We start from the raw sequence: 21,037 nt of genomic DNA, 5'->3' as shown, positions 1-21,037 counted from the left end.
ATTTCTGAGCGTAGAGCCAGAGTGGTCTCTGAGCGCTGCTGAGTGTGACCCAAAAACCAACCAAACAAACAAACAAAAAACAATTGCACTTGTAATGACTTTTACTTGACTAACATTTAACTGAAGCTATTCTAAACTGAACTATTTTTTGATAATTCTATTTACTTTGATAATTCCATTGTTGTAACAAGCACTATAAAATAAGTTACTTTGTGCCTGCTAAGGGGGAAGACTTGGTGGTTTGGTTGGATGTGTGTGAAAATGTGGGGAAAATGGAGGAAGGGAGGTCACACTGGTGGTGGGTTTGATGTTGAAATACTGAATGCAGGAAACAACACTATTATGAACAACATTGTAAACCATAGTGTTTAAATAAAGTTAGAGGGGCCATAGCAATAGCACAGCAGTAGGGATTTTGCCTTGCATGCGGCCGACCAGGGTTGATCTGCAGCATCCTATATGGTTCCTCAAGTTTGCCAGGCATGATTTCTGAGCATAGAGCCAGGAGTAACCTGAGTGTTGCTGGGTGTGGCTCACAAAAAAATTAAATAAAACAAAAAGAATTAAATAAAAATACATAAAGTTAGAAAAAACACCTTTTGCCTGCGCTAGCCTAGGACGGACCACGGTTCCATCCCCCGGCGTCCCATATGGTCCCCCAAGAAGCCAGGAGCAACTTCTGAGCGCATAGCCAGGAGTAACCCCTGAGCATCACAGGGTGTGGCCCAAAAACCAAAAAAAAAAAAAAAAAAAAAAAAAAAAAAAGTAAAAACACCTTTATAACAAGAAATGCATCTAAAACAACATTCTATAGTTATACTAAATACAGAAGGGAAAATTGTGAGGTGATTTGGAGTTGAAAATAATACATTTTAAAACACAATCAAGGGGCCGGGCGGTGGCGCTGGAGGTAAGGTGCCTGCCTTGCCTGCGCTAGCCTAGGACGGACCGCGGTTCGATCCCCCGGCATCCCATATGGTCCCCCAAGAAGCCAGGAGCAACTTCTGAGCGCATAGCCAGGAGTAACCCCTGAGCATCACAGGGTGTGGCCCAAAAAAAAAAAAAAAAAAAAAAAAAAAAAAAAAACACAATCAGTATTATAGAATTTTTGTTTGTTTGTTTGTTTGTTTTGACCACACCCAGCGTTGCTCAGGGGTTACTCCTGGCTGTCTGCTCAGAAATAGCTCCTGGCAGGCACGGGAGACCGTATGGGACACCGGGATTTAAACCAACCACCTTTGGTCCTGGATCGGCTGCTTGCAAGGCAAACACAGCCGCTGTGCTATCTCTCCGGGCCCAGTATTATAGATTTAAATCTAAAAAGTTTAGTTACCCTGGAGCAGATCACAATTCTGAACTTTTCTGAAGCCTCTTTATCTTTTGTTTTGTTTTGTTTTTGGGCCACACCCGGTGACACTCAGGGGTTACTCCTGGCTATGCGCTCTGAAATAGCTCTGGCTTGGTGGACCAGATGGGACGCAAGGAGATCAAACTGTGATCAGCCACGTGCAGGGCAAACGCCCTACCATTGCCCATAGCTCTAGTCCCTCTAACTTTCTCTTGATATAACTTACTTAACATAGAGAAACGGTCAGGCAGGGAACTGTGATTTTGCAGGATCTGTGGGATAAGCTGTTTTATTTATTTTATTATGGGGAGGTGGTTCCCAGCTGGTGGGCCTTGGGAGCTCTTCTTGACTCTGTGTTCAGGAATGATCCCTTGGCAGGGTCTCAGGGGGACCCTAGATGGTGTCATGAATCCAACTGGATCACTGCATGCAAAGGGCAAGGGTAGAGCCATAACTCTTGCTTTGCTTCTCCCGCCCATGGTGCCACTTTTAAACATGAGGAGAAACACTCATCACTTTGGACAGAGGACCCAACCCTCTCCCACCTCCCTGCATTCAAGAAGGATACACACAACTCAGGCAAGTCTTAGCCACTTAGGAAAACTGGCTATGCGTGGGAAACCTCTCTATAGATCCACAAGAGTTGCTCTGATCACAGAGTCACCACCGGTGACTTAGAAGTGATAAACAGACATAAAAAGCAGACTGAAAGGACTGAAAGGGGAAACACATTTCTGTCTGGTTCAGGGCCAGAAAGCAATCATAAAGAAAACTGGGAAATGAACAGAAGAAAAGGAGCAAGATCCCAATAAACTACCCCATCAGAGCTCATGGGACACTGGCAAGGGCCAATTTCAAAGGCTTTACAGAGATGACAACATTGCCAAACTAGTGACTATAGAAAGACAAGGATGAAAGCCGAGGGAGGAAAAGAAAGCGAGGAAATCAGACACAGAACATTGTGGGCTTAGGAAAAGACATTGGATACTGTCTCTGTGTCCAGATTGAAGCAGAAGGGCCAGGCTGGAGGGGAGCATCAATAAGACAGACAGACGTGAGTCTCTGGGCCTGGAGCTGGGTGGGTGGAGAAATGAAGGCAGATGAAGCAGGACTGAGGACAGCTGAGGTAGGGGGTATCTGGATTCAGGATGCTGGGCCCCAGGAGGGAAGGGTGGGGATCAGAATCTAGCAGAGAGGGTTACTGGTTACTTACCTTGCTGGAAATGAGCCTAGAGAAGCAGGATTGGGGGGCTGCAGGTAGACCTGTCTCCCCTCACTTTCAATATGGACAGCTCCCCCTCTTCAGAGCATCTTCTCCATCCCCCAGAGTGGGGGTGGGGAGCATTAATTTGGAAAGAATAGAAGAAAGTATACCCTGTTCTTTTCTTTGGGGGGGGTCACACCAGCAGTGCTCAGGGGTTCTCTCTTTTAAAAATTTTAGTTAGGATTTAGTTAGTTAGTTTTTAGTTAGTTTAGTTGGTTTTGGTTAGTTAGGCCAAACCCAGTGGCGCTCAGGGGTTACTCCTGGCTCTGTGCTCAAAAATCACTCCTGGCAGTCTCAGGGAACCATCCAGCCGGGGTGCTTCCAAGGCAAACTCCCTTACACTGTGCTATTGCTCAGGCCCCTACACTCTGTCTCATTTTAGAAGTGTTTGCACAGCTTTAAACAACCTGTACCCCCACTCCTCCAAAATAAAGCATCTAGGTCAAGTGACTACAGCAAAAAGCACTGAGCTGCCCCAGGCAGGTAAATTCACTTCCTTGCCAGTGAAGGGGGGGGGGCAGGGGAGGCCAAAATCACACACAAGCCTGTTCTTGGAACATTTCCCTATGAGGCGCTAATAATAGCAGCATGTCCTATTTCTAATGACAGCTCCCAGCCACAAGGAAATGGACCTTGTCCACCATCTGCAGCTCTGGAGCATGTCTGCTTTTATTTTCTAGCCACAGCTCCATCCCCTATTTCCAATCTGATCTGTCTGGGGAGAGAGCTCCAACATATGCTTGAGCAACAAGAGACCTGGGTTTGAGCCTCAGCACCATTGGTCCCGACAGATTATATTCATGCATTACACCTCTGAACACCACAGGTGTGGCCCCAAAGCAAAACCAAGCAACAGGGATAAAAGGACCGTCAAAGAAAAGAAGGGAGACAAGACATGCCTCAATAAGTAGTGCACAGACTTATTCATATGAGCTGGGGCTGGATCCCTGGTACTGCTGCTTGCTCTGCACCCCTGGGGTCCAGCAAAGCTTGGTATGAATCTGATTCTGTAAGAACAGGTCAGACAACAAGCAGCAGGCTTCGGTTCAAAGTATGTGCGAAGTATTGAGTAGGGCATTTGCCTTGCATGTGGACAACTGGGTTTGACCCCCAGCATAGCATTGGTCCCCAGAGCCTGTCAGGAGTGATTTCTGAGCACAGAGCCAGGAGTAAACCCTGAGCACTGCCAGATGTGGCCCCAAAACAAAGTTGTTGAAAAGTGTGAAGTTTTTCAGTTTGGAACAATTTGGTTGTTTACAGTCCTGAGCACTATCATCCCGCACACCCACCTTGGCCATCTCCCTGGGGTTATCAGTGCCTGTCTCTTCTTTCCTTTCCTCATCAAGCAGAAGTATATCCCACAGCTGGCTTGCCCTCCGCATCACCATCTCCTCTTCACTTGCCAGGAGCAGCCGAGCCTTACTCCAAATATGCCAGATCCACTCACAGGCATCGTGGTATGTGCTTTTGTGGACTTTTGGGGGGACAGGCAGTTCCTTTCATTGGACACTGAGACACAGGCTAAGGAGAGGTTAGGTTCCAGAATGAGTCCAAGACTTCTGCCCAGGTCTATGGAATAAACTTGGCTAAGTGAACCTTCCAGAACTGATAGGGGAAGACTGGGGAAGACTGAAGAGAGAGCATGGGGGAAATTATGGTAGGCATGGGGGTCTGGGGCTCCCCACTTCTCTGCCTGTGTCTTGTTGTCCTTCACACTGTGGACCAGGCAGCTCTCAACACAGAGACAGGAGTTCCGGCCTGGAAGGGAGATGATGGAACTTGCTGACTTGAAAGTTTTCTGAAGGAGTTCCAGGGAGACCAACAGCCCCCACAGAACACCTCAGATCTACCCTTACCTCAGGGCCCAGACTATGACTATGGATCTGCCTTGGGTGTAGAAAATGTCCTTGAATTAATACTGTAGCCTGGCAATGTGGGAACAAACTACCTTCTCCTTCTTGGACTCTGAAAATGGACAGTAATGAGGGCTGTGGCCACATGGTACCCTCCCTTCCACACCAGCATTCTTGGAACTTCCAAGACAGGAACCACCTCACCCAGGGCCCCTTGCAGACCACAGCTGACCCAGTGACTACTCCAGAGCTTCTGATTCACAGGCCCCAGCCCTGGACAGAGAGAACGGGAGCAAGGCTGGTGAGAAGGGAGTGTGTGAGTGGTGAGCAGGAGGTGATGGTGGGGCCCAAAGGGAGTACCAGGAGGCAGTGCCCATGTAGGGGTCAGCTTTGATCCTGAGGCAGAGGGACTACGAGAGGGTTTCTGAGCAGTGAAAAATATGAGGGGTGTCTTCGAAGTGTTCTTGTACCTGCCAGGGGAAGCCCTCAGAGCAGAGGAACTAAAACGAGGAGACCCAGGAGTAGATTCCGACTCAGATATGAGGGATTAAATCATGAAGGTTTTCTGTCCCGGTAGGATGATGAAAAGGACACAAGAATCCATTGTGGTTTGTGTGAGATGGGAAAGGAGTTATCTAAAAAGAGAATTTAGGCTATCATCTTGAACATGAAATGTGCTAAGTACGTGGTCTGTTAGAGAACTTCTTTAACAAAACAGTAGAGGCAGATTTATTTTAATTTTTCAACTTGCAAAAAAGAACAAAACCAAAAAAAAAAAAAAACAAAAAACTAACTCTCCAGAAAAACCCCCAACAAACAACCCCCTGAAAACAAAAAACACAACAACCACCAAACCAATCCAATCCCTCCCCAAACAAGAAACCAAAACTTGGTTCCTGTATATACAAGCATCAACATCTTCTGCATCCACACATTGGATATAGTTTCTGTTCAAAGTGAATTCTGGAGATGCCACCATCAAGTTTACAAATACAGCCACGGTGGTACTCACGCAAACACACACACAAAAACACACACGTGCATGGTGCACACACACTGTAATTTTACAGTTGAACATGGGAAGAAAAATAAGCATCTTCCTGCTGCTCCGATTCCTGCGTGCCTCCAGCCCCACCAGTAGCCACTTGCAAATCCCAGCTTCCCGGTGCCATTCGGAAATCGACAAGGACCCCTGCCTGCTGTCACCCACAGCAGGTTGTTTATTATTGGGGCCCATGGTGATCATTCACTTGGAGTCATGTAAGAAAATGGCATAAGAAAATCAATAAAGCTGTTGAGATAGTCATGTTTGGAACCACATATGTCACATCACACAGTCATGAACAGTGTCCAAGCATGGACAGAAGAGCCAAATGACAAATGGGGACAAGTGGAATGAACACAAGGATTTGGTAACGGTTCATGGTCGAGCAGGCTGGTGGGGTCTGACATAAGGCACTAGGTCTGCGCCCCACCGCCACCTCAGGCCCTGGCATTGTCACATGCCAGTGGCTCTTGGAAAGGAAAAGTAGTGACAGCGGGAGGACACAGAGCACTTTAATGACATACAGTGTACTAAAAACCGTCTCAAAGGTCTCAGAAGAGTCCTGTGAGGCAAGCCCGCATCTTCCAATACCTACAGTCTGTTCTTCTCTCAGCTGATCTCCAGCATCGCTGGAGGAAAACCCCGCCACAAACCCCGATATCTGTCCTGAGCCGCCGTCTCTCCTGCCACGGTCGGAGTGAATGAGGCAAAGCGGAGCTGGAATCCTTGTCCAACTTGGCCCACAAGGGTGCCGCCCATGCCTGCGTCATTCAGCTTCTGTTTCCTTCTGTTTGGCACCTGTGAGATGAGAGGGCAAAGTCCTAGCCATGAAGCTGCAGGCCTTGGGAGGAGGCAGGCATTGCACTGGGGTCCCTGTCCCCCATAACCCCCTCAGCAGGCCCCTGGATCCACACCATAACACTACTAGCCTCCAGAGATGAGAGCTGATTGGCAAAAGGTGTTTGTGGTTACGATTTCCTTCTAAAAAAAAAAAAAAAAAAGACGGGGGTCAAAGCAATACCACCGCCGTAGGACATTTGCCTGCATGAGGCCAACCCAGGATGGACCTGGTTAGATCCTCGGCATCACATATGGTCCCTTGAGCCTGCCAGGAGTGATTTCTGAGCTCAGAGTCAGGAGTAATCCCTGAGTGCCACTGGGTGTGGCTCAAAAAAAACAAAACAAAAAAAACAAAAACATAAAACAAAGTCATAGTACAGCAGGCAGGGTGCTTGTCTTGCACGTAGCTAACTAGGTTCTGTTCCCAGCAACCTATATAGTTCCCCAAGTTCCACCAGAAGTGATTGTGAGCACAGTCAGAAATCAGCCCTGAGGACAGCTGGGTGTGGCTCCTAAATAAAGCAAAACAAACCAAAAAACAGCACCAAAAAAATCTAAAATTCCTGACTGAAGTGGCCAGGAGCTCCACTGATTCATATCTATGGTGTTTTAAGACTGTAGACTTTAGTGAAGCACACAGCCGAAGATGTGACTGCCAATGCCTCACAGGTTTTGGGGAGGGGGGCATGTAAATCCTCCTGAGGGGGTGGGGAGATGACACTTTCCCAGCCAGTTTCTCTTCTCTCACAGATGTGCGAAGACACCAGCCTCACAATCCACCAAGATAAGGAGCTGAGAGACATTGGCATATTGGAAAGTGCACAGGAAGGTCTGTCTGGTTGAATCTGAACGATACACAGTTAGTCTGGAAGAGGAGCTATTGGTAATGAGTGGGCATCTCTGATATTTTGGGAGGGTTGGGGGCGCTGGGGGCCACACCCAGCAGTGCTCAGGCCTTACTTGCAGCTCTGCACTTAGGGATTACTCCTAGAGGTCTTGGGAGACCATATGATACTGGGAGTTGAATCTGTCGGCTGTGTGCAAGGCAAGTGCTCTTCCCTATTGCTCAAGCCTCTGAAGCATGTTTTCTAGGGGACAGACATTTCCCATGTTGGCAGGAGCTGGACCTCCTTTCTGCTCAGTTGGGAGGGACCCTGATGACTGCACATTTTTTTTTTTTTGGCCACACCCGGCAGTGCTCAGGGACTACTCCTGGCTGTCTGCTCAGAAATAGCTCTTGGCAGGCACGGGGGACCATATGGGACACCGGGATTCGAACCAACCACCTTTGGTCCTAAATAGGCTGCTTGCAAGGCAAATGCCGCTGTGCTATCTCTCCGGGCCCGACTGCACATTTTTCAAAGAGCAAACAAACCTGGAATGAGGCTGCCCCCAGACACAGACCTGCTCTCTTGTTCTGACGGTTTATGAGAACACGCAGAGCAGAGCAGGAGTGACCTTTCTGCTGAGTGCTCGAGGCCTAGAGACAGAGGCTCTGCCCCATAGGCCATAAACTGGGAGGGAGTGTCCACTTCCTTTTGAAAGCACCGGAGACAGGAAAGGGTAAGTGCAGGAAGGAACTGGAATGATGTGCAGAAATGTTGCTGTCTGAGTGGGTCAGGATGGCTCTCTGCTGCCCACCATGCTTGGTGCACTGCCTGCCCACAGGATGACTGTGTTGGTGGCCAACGATGCCATGTCCCACAAGAAATGGAGCCTTTTGCTCAGATACAGGGGAAATGTCCAGTTGACGGTACTACAAAAAAGGTCAGAGAAGTCCCCCACCTGGTCTAGGATTTGGCTTTAGTCATGGCTGGTGGGACCCATTTTTTGGGGAGCAGTCCTGAGTCCCATGAGTGCCATGTATTTGGGTGGTACAGGGAATCCCTTCAGGAGGTTGTTTTCCAAAACCACATCTCAGTTCCTTTGATTGCTGTAGGACATTACAAACACTGCTTGCCCCCCTGCCCAAATGTCTCACCCCTGAAGGGTCAAAAGGCATGTGTGACTGGTTCCCCAGTATGTCTATGGGACCTAGAAAGGAGCAGAAGTGAGAAGGAGAAAGAAGTAAGGCCTGGGACACTACAATTCACTGTCACTGTCCATATGGGTCTAATACCTTCTCTATTCTAAGCCCCACAGCACCTCCTGGTCTCCCCGTGACCATGAATGTGACTATGGCTGGGCCATGGATGTGGCTCTCTGGGACTCTAGACTGGTGTAGACAATCCAGCACCTGCAGTTTGGTGCCTAATGTAATTTCCATATAACGTGAGACAAAAAAGAAAGTCTACAGTTGGATATTAGTTTCACATACTCAAATACTTTTTTTTTTTTTTTTTTAGCACAGATGGCTCTAATAGTTAAGTCCCCAAAAACGATTTCTTTCTGTGTTTTCCAGAACTGAAGAGCTCTTTTTCTTAAAAACTACCACAGTTCCCCATGTGGGGAAGTTATTCATGATACCAGTTCATTTTCATCCCCAAACACCAGCTGTGACTTGCTTTGAACATGACCAAGATTTTATAGCCTTCTTGATGACAGACAAAGCTCAGAACTGGCTCACTGAACCCCTTCCTTCTCTTTTTACTCTCTTCCTGCATCTTTTTGTGGGCCACATTCCTTCTGAGCTGCAGTTGGGCTCAAGCATTCCAGTCTTGCTTGGCAGTTTTCAACCTTTTTCTAGAGCACTGGTTCTCCCAACTTCCCCATACCACTTAGCTTCCAGTCCTGCCGCTGCTCTCCTGGTACTAGAGAATCTTGACTTTCTTATACTGAGTGACTTTGTGGGCCTGATGCTACCATGATTCTTTTACGTCCGGTGGGCTCTGGGACACTCACCACCTCTGTGAGGAAAGGCACAAGTTCTTCCTTCAGGTAAGGAAGTGGCTCTGAGAAACCAGCCTCCCGGGCTCCATATCCACTCTCAACACATGCTTTTCTCTCTCAGCCCAGGATAACAGAATCAGGTGAAACCACAGAGGAAAGGATCTGGGCCACAGAGCCTGACCTCAAGCGCCTGTAGGTGTATGAAGGAAGAGACCCCCCCACCACCACCATTCAGCTCCTCCTAGTTCTCAGGATGAAGGTCAGCAAGTAGGATATACCTGTGGGTGTGAGGATCAGGGCCTGTAGGATGTCCGACAGGGAGATCATACCGACGATACTATCGGTTTCATTCACTACCACCAGCCTATGAACCTGCAAATGAGAAACCCCAGGAAAGTCAGAAGAGAAAAATCACTTCAACAGAACCACAAACACAGCAACAGTGCTCAGACCACACAGACTATGGAGTTCAGACCACACAGGCACAAAAAACCACTAAGGAATGATGCAATTTGAATGTTTGGAACAAGAGTACCAGCACCAGGCTGGGAGCATTTACATTTTCACACTTCTGTACTTGATAGATGTAGCCAGGAGGTTCAGGTTCTAAGGGGCTGTATTATGGGTATTAAGGGTCTAAGCTCTGATTGGGGAGGGGGACTTGATGGCTGGGCTAGGGTCTGAAAGGTAGACACCCCACATCTCCCATGTGGGAGAGGAGGTGGAAGTGCCACCAGTTCCCTACAGACACTGAAATACAAGTGAAGTTCCAGCTGTTTTTGTTTTGTTTTGTTTTGTTTTTTATTAGGTTACTCCTGTCTTTGCACTCATGAATCATTCTGGGTGGGGCTCAGGGGACCACATGGGATTCTGGGGATCGAACCTGGTTGGCCCCGTGCAAGGCAATAGCCCTTCCCAATATGCTATCGTTCCCAACTCTGTAGCTGTTTCTAGGAGCAGCTAGACTCTGTTTTCTTGAAAGGTTTCTGGGGAAAGTGCCCAGTTCACAGGTCATTATAGTAAGTTCCTGAGGCCTTTTTTGGGTCTTTGAACATGGAATTTTTTAAATGATTTTTTAAATTGAATCACTATGAGATGCAGTTACAAAGTTGTTCATGATTGAGTTTCAGTTATACAGTGTCCAACACTCATCCCTTCACCAGTGCATACTTCCTGCTACCAATGTTCCATTTCCTTCTTGGCCTCCCCCGTGCCTCCATGGCAGACATTTTCCTTCTCCTCATCCCCTTTCCCTTTTTTCCTTTTTGACACTGCGGTTTGCAATATCATGATTATCACTTTAGCTCCTTTCAGCATCCAGTTCTTGTCCAGTGGTCCAGTGTGTCCATCGTCACAGTGGTCCCTTATTTGCCCTAACTGCACTCCGCTACTCTTTGTGTCAAGTATCCTACCATGGACCAATGCTCCTGGATCTTGTCTAAGCCTTTTTATAATGAATGAGTGAGAGGCAGCCAAAGACCAGATTCTCTTTTTCACACCCACTAGTCCCACCTCTGCCACCCCCTTATGAAATAGGAAAGAGATCGAAAGAGGGGCAACTTCACTTCCATATTTTATCTCTAATGACAATTTTGGGGATAGTTCCGATATCATAGCTTGTATTAGGCTCAAAAAAGTCATCTTTTCCATGCCACTTAATACATTTCTGTGTGAATTTCTCTAAAAGTATTTAGAATCTGGGGCCAGAGCGATAGTGCAGCAGTAGGGCGTTTGCCTTGCACGCGGCTGATCCAGGACGGACCTCGGTTTGATCTCTGACGTCCCATATGATCCCCCAAGCCAGGAGTGATTTTTGAGTGCGTTGCCCCAAAACAAAACAAAACAAAACAGAAGTATTTAGAATCTTCAATAATCCTATGATGGACCTGGTGAGAATTCAAAGGGCTGGAGCATAGTCTTTGCAAGCAGCAGGCCAGGGTTTGATCTTTGCACTTAGGATCAGTAGCTCCTGAGAACCATCAGGTGTGCCCCCCAAAAATATTGTGATTAACATGATTATTAATTATAAGCTAACACTATGGTTACATCTAGCATCAAAAAATGCTGATAGGGAGCCTGAGAGTAGGCAGGGCGCTTGCCTTACATATGGCTGAACCAGTTTCGATCCCTGGCATCCCTGGGTCCCATCAGGAGTCAGCACTGAGCACTGCCGAATGTGGCCCCAAACCAAACTCAACTAAGTAAGAAATTCATCAGAATATCTTAGCAGCCCATTTAATTGTGTTTGCAGACCCTCATAGCCAATCCACATTTTCTAGAGACCTGCTATATCCAAGCACAAGCCAGATTCTAGCCCAGGAGCTGAAATTTCATGTACCCAAGGGTTAGCTGGCAGCACACGGAAAAGGGAACCAGCTCAGCCACTCACCTCAGCTCGCACTATGCGGTCCACGATGGTTTCTAATGTCTCCAGCTTGCTACACTTCACCACCCCTTCAAAATACTGTGAGCGGTGCCGGAGTGCCTGTGTCACCGTGATGTCGAGGTTATTGTATGTTTTCTCAGCAGCAAGATTCTGTAATCAGGCAACAATTAGATACGGTTACCCAGAGCCCACCAATACACTGTTTATAGCTACCTCATTTTCCCTGCAGCCCTGCGGCACACTTCCACCATAACCTGGGGTACACCTGAGTGTCATGGGACCCCTGGCAGAGGGCCTAGTCCTGTTAATGCTGGCTGTGTGTTCTCCCAACCCCATGCCAACCTCTGTTGCTTCTTTCCAAGTCAGGAAGGACAGGGCACAGTCCAGCTCCAACTTGGTCCTTAGGAACACCCCAATTTTCCCTGAGCTCAGAGATCATGCCTGGTGGGCTTCGAGGGAACTCTGTGAGGTACTGAGGACTGAACCAATGTTGACTGTGTGTAAGGTAGGAACTTTAAACCCTGCACTAGCTTTCTGACTCCTTAGATGATAAGTTTAACAAAGCAACAATACTTACAATGACATCGAATTTGGAATAAATATCGACAACTTTTCCTAAAAGTGAAAAAAAAAGTGTTAGAAAATGATGCTAGAAACAAACAAACATAATCAAAGATCAATCTTTTGGGGGTAAAGGAACTACCCACAAACAGTGCTCAGGGCATCTGGAGCCCCTCCTGGCGATTCCTTGCCATCTAGAATGGTGGTTCAACATTCTATTTTTTTTTTTTTTTTGCTTTCTTTGGGGGCCACACCCGGAGACACTCAGGGGTTACTCCTGGCCATGTGCTCAGAAATCACTCCAGGACATCAGGGGATTGAACCACGGTCTGTCCTTTGTTAGTGCGTGCAAGGCAAATGCCCTACCAGTTGCACCACCGCTCTGGCCCCAACACTCAGCTCTGGGGCCGGAGAGATACCATGGAGGTAAAGCATTTGCTTACATGCAGAAGGACAATGGTTCGAATACTGGCATCCCATATGGTCCCCGGAGCCTACCAGGAGCAATTTCTGAGCATAAAGCCAGGAGTAACCCCTGAACAATGCCGGGTGTTACCCAAAAACCCAACACCCCCCAAAGTCCAACACTCAGCTCTGCAGTGTTAAGGCACAGAGCCCTACCTACAGTATTGGTTGGGGGTCAAAGCAGGGTCGACTGCATGTGAGGAATGAGCCATGACCCTGAAGCAGTCTCATTCCACCCCTTAAATCTTAAGTTGATCATTCATAGGTACAGTCATTGTTAAATGAATGGGTCATCCTGTATTATGCGTCAGAGAACTTGAGCACTGAGCTGAATCACAGCCCTGACTGGCACACCATGACGCAGATATAGAAGTTTTTTTTTTTTTTTTTTTTTTTGTTTTTTTTTGAGGTCTCCCAAGCAGTGTCCAGGGCTTCTCTCAGAATAGTTCCTGGTGACATGTGGGTTGGTTCTGTGGGTCCCACAGTTTAGTGCTTGGTCAGGTGATGGATAGGGCCACAGTCAAGTGCTCAGGGGATCATGTGAAACTGGAGATTCAACCTCAAGCCTCAACATATCAGGTAAACACTACAGTACAATACCTTGAGCTAACTTCCCTCCCTCTTTTATTTTACTGTGTGGGGGTCCTGAAACCCTGGATAAAGCCAGGTGACCCCCATTCTTAGCTCCACATGAAATAATATCAGCACGGAACACAGACAAACAAGTCAATTGAGGCAGAAGAGAGAGTACAGCAAGGCTGGCCCTGCACTCAGCAGACCTTGGTTTAATCTCTGGCACTACAAAAAGTCCAATGAGCACTGTCAGAAGAGATCCTTGAGCACTCCCTCCACCTTCCCCCAAAACCAGCCAGCTTAAAATGTCTTCTTGTCTTGAAGCACCCAGGGCTGAGGGTATGGGCTGGATCTCAGCATTCTAGTGCTGCCCCCACCATCAGGGACATGAAAAATGGGCATACATGCACGCACACACCTGCCTCGTCAACAACTGGCAAGGCCGAAACCCGCCTGTCCACGAAGATGCTGAGGGCCTTGATGATGGGCGTGTCGGGGTGGATGAAGGCAATGTTGCGGTAGGTGCCGATTCCCAGTGCCTCCAGGTTCTGTCTCATGAAGGCGGGCTTAGGCATGTCGCACATCTGTGGAAGGAAAAGCACTCCTTAGGGGTGCAGGCCCTCCTGCCATCACCCCTGCTGGACAGGGGTGGCAGGAAGACACCTGTGAATGACTCAAGTCTGACTTCCCAAGCCCACCCTTTCCCCATGACCTGCACCAAATTGCCCGTGGTACCCAGGAACTGTCCAGCTGGTCACGTGCATAGCCTGTGACTCTGGGGCCAGTACAGTAACTCAATGAGTAGACATGCATATGCTGCCCTAAGTGCCCCCCCATTCTCTCCATACATGCTGCCTTTTACACACTTCCCATCATCCAGGCTTCCCACCACACACACACACTTCACTGCATGATTAGTGGACATATACATTTGCACATTTCCCTGCTCACTTGTCAACAGGTCTACCGCATTTCACCATATAAAAGATAGTAGATTTTGGGGGATAGAACGATATCATAGTGGTAGGGCATTTGCCTCGCATGCAGCCAAAACCAGTTGGACTCCGATTCTTGGCATCCCATATGGTTTCCCGAGCCTGCCAGGAGCGACTTCTGAGATAAAGCCAGGAGTAACCCCTGAACACCGCTGGGTGTAACTCAAAAACCAAAAAAAGATAGCAGATTTTGGGTCATTTTTTTGCACTAAAAGTAGAGTGCACCCATATGTAGAGATATTTTTGGAGATATTCCCAAGCAGTGCTCTGGAGTCCCAGGACTATGTGACATCAGGGATTGATCTAGGGCTGTCCACGAAATGAGGCTTGTATCTTTTTTTTTTTTTTTGGTTTTTGGTTTTTGAGCCACACCTGGTGTTGCTCAGGGGTTACTCCTGGCTGTCTGCTCAGAAATAGCTCCTGGCAGGCACGGGGGACCATATGGGACACCGGGATTCGAACCAACCACCTTTGGTCCTGGATCGGCTGCTTGCAAGGCAAACACCGCTGTGCTATCTCTCCGGGCCCGAGGCTTGTATCTTAACCTGTGTGTTCTCTCTGTTTCAAGGGGCTATTTGGGTCATAAATAGAAGTGCTAAGGAATCACTCATGGCAGTGCTTGGGATAAGAGGGACTCTAAGTGGTGCTGAGGAACAAATCAGGGTTGGCAATATGTAAGGCAAACACCTTAATTCCAATACTATCTCTCCAGGGTCTTAACCTATGTGAAAAAAAAATGTAAGTTAAAAAAATTGTATGGTGGGGCCCGGAGAGATAGCATGGAAGTAAGGTGTTTGCCTTTCATGCAAAAGGACGGTGGTTCGAATCCCTGCATCCCATATGGTCCCCTGTGCTTGCCAAGGGCGATTTCTGAGCATAGAGCCAGGAGTAACCCCTAAGCACTGCCAGGTGTGACCCCCCAAAAAAAATTGTACGAGGATGCAGTGGTCCTCAAACTATGGCCCGCGGGCCACATATTGTATTTGTATCTGTTTTGTTTCTTCATTGCAAAATAAGATATATGCAGTGTGCATAAGAATTCGTTCATAAGTTTTGTTTTTACTATAGTCAGACCCTCCAATGGTCTAAGGGACAGTGAACTGGCCCCCTGTTTAAAAAGTTTGAGGATCCCTGATAGTACAGTGAATAGGCCACTTTCCTTGTATGTCACCAGCCTAGGTTCAATTCCTGGCAATATCATAGAGTCCCCTGAGCACTGCTAGGTGCCCTGAATGCAGAGTCAGGAACAAACCCTGAGCAGCACTGGGTATGGGCCAAAACAAAGTACAAAAAAAGGCAAAACAAAAATAAGTGTTGGTTTTATTGAAGAGAGTGGTTCTTCATGAAGCCCTTAGGGTCCAAGAACCTTCCCTCCTCATTATTTCCAATGACATTGCTGAGCCTGTGGCCTCCTCAGAGACCAGACTTGTCCCATTGTCCTGATCTAAACTAACAAGGCACTCTTGCCAAAACTTTGGGGTCTTTCTGTCACTGCTACAGTTAGTAAGAAGATTATTTTAAGGGCACTGCGACCTTCCAAAGATGATTCTAAACCCAGGATACCCATTTGAAGCATCATCAGGAACTTTACTGGAAATACTGGCTTGATTTCTCTTATTTATGCTCTCTTCTAATAATATGGATCACAAATTGCTTTATTCCCCCATGTGATAAGATTTTCAAACTTGGGGCCGGAGAGATAGCATGGAAGTAAGGCGTTTGCCTTTCATGCAGAAGGTCGGTGGTTCGAATCCCGGCATCCCATATGGTCCCCTGAGCCTGCCAGGAGCGATTTGTGAGCATACAGCCAGGAGTAACCCCTGAGCACTGCCCGGTGTGACCCAAAAACAAAAACAACAAAAAGAAAAATTCAAACTTGTATTAAGAGTTTCAAGTGTTTGGGGCTGAAGATAGTACAGTAGTAAGGCACTTGTCTTGCACACGGTTGACCTGGGTTTGATCCCAGGGACTCCATACAGCGCCTGAGTCCTGCCAAAAGTGAACCCTGAGCACAGAGCAAGGAGTACTGTGTGATAGCCTAAGTGTGACTCCAAAACAAAAAACTCCATAAAATTCCCTAAGTTTTGTTTTATTACCTTTTTGACGTTTTGGGGGAGGGGAGGGGCACACCCAGCAGTGCTTTTGAGCTTACTCCTGACACTGTGCTCAGGGATTACTCCAGTCATTGTGCTTAGGGTTCACTTCTGGCTTAGTGCTCAGAGATCAAACCAGGTCATCTGAGTGCAAAGCCAGTGCATTTCCTGCTGTACTATTTCTCTGGCCTGTGTTTTGAACTTTTGATATTCGTTTTGAAAGATTGCGACTTTTTTGGGCTGGAGAGATAGCATGGAGGTAGGGCATTTGCCTTGCATGCAGAAGGTCATTGGTTCGAATCCCAGCATCCCATAGAGTTCCCTGAGCCTGTCAGGAGCGATTTCTGAGCGTAGTGCCAGGAGGAACCCCCAAACGCTACCGGGTATGACCCAAAAAACCAAAACCAAAACCAAACCAACAAACAAAAGTAAGATTGTGACTTTTTAACTAGCAGGGATATTAAAAATGTACAGTTCCAGGTACCGGAGAGATAGCATGAAGGTAAGGCATTTGCCCTTCATGCAAGAAGGTCGTTGGTTCGAATCCGGCATCCCATATGATTCCCCGAGCCTGCCAGGAGCGATTTCTGAGCGTGGAGCCAGGAGGAACCCCTGAGCACTGCCGGGTGTGACCCAAAAACAAAAAACAAAAACAAAAAGTACAATTCCATTAGCAGTGAGGAACTCAAGTTTAGGAACAGAGACCTTAAGATAATCCATTCCTTCTCTGTGGTTGGTTCACAGAAGCCAAATTTCTTTCTTTCTTTTTTTTTTTTTGGTTTTTGGGCCACACCCGGCGGTGCTCAGGGGTTACTCCTGGCTGTCTGTTCAGAAATAGCTCCTGGCAGGCACGGGGGACCATATGGGACACCGGGATTCGAACCAACCACCTTTGGTCCTGGATCGGCTGCTTGCAAGGCAAATGCAGCCGCTGTGCTATCTCTCCAGGCCCAGAAGCCAAATTTCTTGAAGCCACTGAAAGATGTGGCAGCCCTGTCTTTAGAAACACTGAAAACTACTTACAAAGAGCTGGAGAAACTTGAGGATTCTTTTGTGGGTGAGAATATAAAGTGCATTTCCACTGGTGGGGTCAATAACGGGCAATCGGTGGATCTTATTTTTGATCAACGAATATACAGCATCGAAGAGGCTGTAGAAAAAGTCAGGAAAGGGATCAGGAAGGAGGCTTGAAGAAGGCACCTTGCCTGTTGCCTCTGTCTCCACCACTCCCAGAGTTTTCAACTGCAAGGTGAAAGGCTCAGAGACTTATGTCAGTGTGCGGGAAAAGTTCTAACCCGGGAGCTCAGCAAATTCTGTGAGTTTTCACCCTCTGTGAAGAAACTCCAATATGCCAGTGAGCTACAATTATTAAAAGCAGCATACAGGAGGCCGGAAAGATAGAACAGCAAATTCTCGCATCCCATTTGGTCTCCTGAGCCTGCCAGGAAAGACTTCTGAGCAGAGAGCCAGGAGTAACCCCTGCATACCACTAGGTGTGACCCCAAAATGAAACAAGACAAAACAAACAAACAAACAAAAAACAAAAAAGCAGCATGCTGAACAACTTCATCAGAGAAGATAATACTAAATTCAGAGCAACCCTACACTTTAGCTCATAAGAGCTTTAGAATGTTCTAAAGCAGGGGTCTCAAACTCGAGGCCTGTGGGCCGTTTGTGGCCCTCCGTACAACATTTTGTGGCCCTGCCCTAGAGGAATCTTTTTTTTGTTTTGTTTTGTTTTAGTTGTTTGGGTCACACCCCCCAATGTTCAAGGCTTACTACTGACTTTGCACTCCAGGATCACCCCGACTTTGCCTCCTGCGGCCCTCAGGTAAATTGAGTTTGAGACCCCTGTTCTAAAGGCTTCAGCCTGAGTGAAACTGCAGATTGACCCTTGTAGACTATGAGATGAATATCCCCAAATCACAGAGAAGGGCTGAATGCACTTTCTGAGTCCTGCTTCAAGGGTGGGAGTTTATGGAGTACCAGTACTCATATGCCTCTTGTCATTAATGGTCTAGACATGGCCCAGTCCACAGTCCATCCTTGGGACAGTTTAGATTTACTTAATTTAATTCAGGGAATGGAGGAGGCTGACACCTTGCAAGATCAAAGATCTCCCAAGACAAAGAACCCCAAGGAAAATCTTCATTTTTCAGAGAAATCATTTCTCCACTTACCTGGCATCTGGAGAAATGTTCACTAAAGGCTTAAATGTTTCTTGTAAATAAAGCTCTGTGTTCATGAAAAGAAAACATTCAGTTAGTCCCAGTGTGGCTGCTTGCATTTGTCACAAAAATGAGAAACATGTGAGTGAGGAGAGACTTAAACCTATTAAAAATCCAAATTGAATATTCTCAATGTACTGACATATATTGAAAATTGTAAGGGGCAGATGAGGTGGCGCTAGAGGTAAGGTGTCTGCCTTGTAAGTGCTAGCCAAGGAAGGACCGCGGTTCAATCCCCCGGCGTCCCATATGGTCCCCCCAAGCCAGGGGCAATTTTTGAGTGCTTAGCCAGGAGTAACTCCTGAGCATCAAACGGGTGTGGCCCAAAACAACAACAACAACAAAAAAAAAAAAAGAAGAAGAAAACTATCATGGTGATTTTAAATAACTTCCACAGTGTTTTGTTTTTTATTTTAGGGGCCACACCTTGTAGTGTTCAGGTGTTACTTCTGACTCTGATCTCAGGGATCACTCTTGAAGGATTTAGGAGACCATATGGGACCATATGGAGTGTAGGGAGTTGAATCCAGATCAGCTACAAGGCAAATTTGCAAGGCAAATTCTCTTCACGCTGTATTATCACTCCAGCACCTCTTCTGAACTTTTATAATTATTTTTAAATGGAATGAAAATGAGATGTAAAATTACAAAGTTTGGGGTCGGAAAGATAGCACAGCAGTAGGGCATTTGCCTTGCATGCAGTCAATTCAGGAAGGACAGTGATTCAAATCCCAGAATTCTATATGGTCCCCCAAGCCTGCTAGAAGCGATTTCTGAGCACAGAGCCAGGAGTAACCCCTGAGCACCTCTGGGTGTGACCCAAAATCCAAACCAAACCAAAAAAACCCACCAAACTTATTGATGATTGAATTTCAGGCATACAATGTCCCAACAGACATCACTTTACCAGTGCTCACTTCCTGCCACTAATATCTGTCCCCTTTTGGTCCCAAGTCATCCTCTGTGGCAGAAATTTCTTATCTCTGTCTTTCCATGATGATTTTTAAAAGGTTGGTTTTGTGGAAAAGAGAAATATTTAAAAATTGTTATAGCGGCTGTTGTAAAAACCAGAAGAAATATGAAGACAGTGCAAAGTCAGCAGGTCACGAGAATGATATTAAGTTCGCCTGTTTCCTCATCTTTTCGGAGGATCCCGACAGGTCAGAAAACCAAAGTCAGAGCCAAATTTGCCTGCGACAGTCTTCTAGTTCAATTTCATGAATTGCACACCAGGTAATTCCTGGGATACAGGACTCATCCTTGGAAAGAGCCACTGAAACTCATTTGCTTTCCTGAGTTTTTTCCCCAAGGCCTGAAGGAATGTGTTGAGAGAATAACAAGTAGGGAACACAGGGTCTGAGGGGACACATGGAACCTGACGGGCACGAGACTGAAGTACCATGTTTCTTCCTAAGTGTCAGAATTGTGACACTCAGCCACATTATAGTCCTTTGCGGTGTGACTCGACCAACATGGACTCTATCAAACCAACCATGTGAAGCATTCAATCTGAGACTGTTGAAAGTGTCCTGGTCCTTCAGAGGGTCACAGTTCATAGGCAGAGAGGCAGGTTTTTTTTCTAACAGTATAGAGCTACATTTTTATTTGAAATTTTCAAGTCTCCTTCCATCAGAGACTCTGTTTCTCTCCCAGAGAAACAGGTGCTCCCAGAACCCCTACAGAGGCCACTCCAGATTTATGGAGTACACCGAGGACCTCTGTCCATAATCCCTCCTGACTCGCCCTTTGTGTCCCCTCCCTACCTCTATCCCTATGTAAAAACTTTCACATTCAGGACAATTTACAATCTTGAATATTCGCATTGGACACATTTTTGATTTGCTATTTCAAAAATGAGTGCTATGATTTCATGATAGTATCACCTACAATGTTCTGAGTAAACGTAGCAGCGGTCTATTGTCTTTGTTTTTATGCCATACCCTATGTGCTCAGGACTCTGTGCTCAGGGAACTTTCTGGCTTAATCCGACCAGGACCTGCTGTGTACAAGACAAGTGCCTTCACCCCTGTACTACTACTCTAGCTGCAGATAATTTTGACGTCATTTTCATATTACTTGGGTCCAGTCTTGGAGTTCTATGCCTCACCACCACTTACAGGTTGATCTTTAAACTGAAACTAAGAACATGCTTCTTTTTTTTTTTTAGTTTTTGGGTCACACCCGGTGGTGCTCAGGGGTTACTCCTGGCTGTCTGCTCAGAAATAGCTCCTGGTAGGCACGGGGGACCATATGGGACACCGGGATTCGAACCAACCACCTTAGGTTCTGGATCAACTGCTTGCAAGGCAAACACCGCTGTGCTACCTCTCCGGGCCCAGGAACATACTTCTCTGAAGGGCTTTGTATCTAAAGGTGAGTGTGGGATGCTGTTGTGCTGCAGGGAAGGCCGCAGGACAGAGTTTTGTATTTTGACACCCCAGCCTTAACACAGGGTCTTACTTGCTCTGGGACCTCCCAGAAACAACTATGAAGCATGATGCTTCCTCCCAGCAGCTCATAGCTCCACCCACCCCAGAAGAAAGACACAGAATGTTTG

At 46.9% G+C, this 21,037-nt stretch overlaps 1 protein-coding gene across 7 annotated transcripts in view; it reads right to left on the bottom strand.

Annotated features, from left to right (window-relative positions):
• Positions 1 to 6,004: 6,004 nt before the first annotated feature.
• PRKAG2 (protein kinase AMP-activated non-catalytic subunit gamma 2) overlaps positions 6,005 to 21,037 on the bottom strand; it is a 136,430-nt gene continuing 121,397 nt past the window's right edge. For all 7 annotated transcript variants that reach the window (XM_049777866.1, XM_049777868.1, XM_049777869.1 and 4 more), the window contains 7 exons: positions 18,433 to 18,487; positions 17,276 to 17,402; positions 13,583 to 13,748; positions 12,143 to 12,180; positions 11,569 to 11,715; positions 9,458 to 9,551; positions 6,005 to 6,308 (listed from right to left, as the gene is read on the bottom strand). In XM_049777866.1, coding sequence (XP_049633823.1) covers positions 6,277 to 6,308; positions 9,458 to 9,551; positions 11,569 to 11,715; positions 12,143 to 12,180; positions 13,583 to 13,748; positions 17,276 to 17,402; positions 18,433 to 18,487 — 659 coding nt within the window. In that variant the 3' untranslated portion in view covers positions 6,005 to 6,276. The remainder of the gene's footprint in view (positions 6,309 to 9,457; positions 9,552 to 11,568; positions 11,716 to 12,142; positions 12,181 to 13,582; positions 13,749 to 17,275; positions 17,403 to 18,432; positions 18,488 to 21,037) is intronic.

Source organism: Suncus etruscus, chromosome 1 (assembly GCF_024139225.1).
Source record: "Suncus etruscus isolate mSunEtr1 chromosome 1, mSunEtr1.pri.cur, whole genome shotgun sequence".
Lineage (NCBI taxonomy): Eukaryota > Metazoa > Chordata > Mammalia > Eulipotyphla > Soricidae > Suncus > Suncus etruscus.
This window is presented reverse-complemented; position numbering and strand designations above follow the sequence as displayed.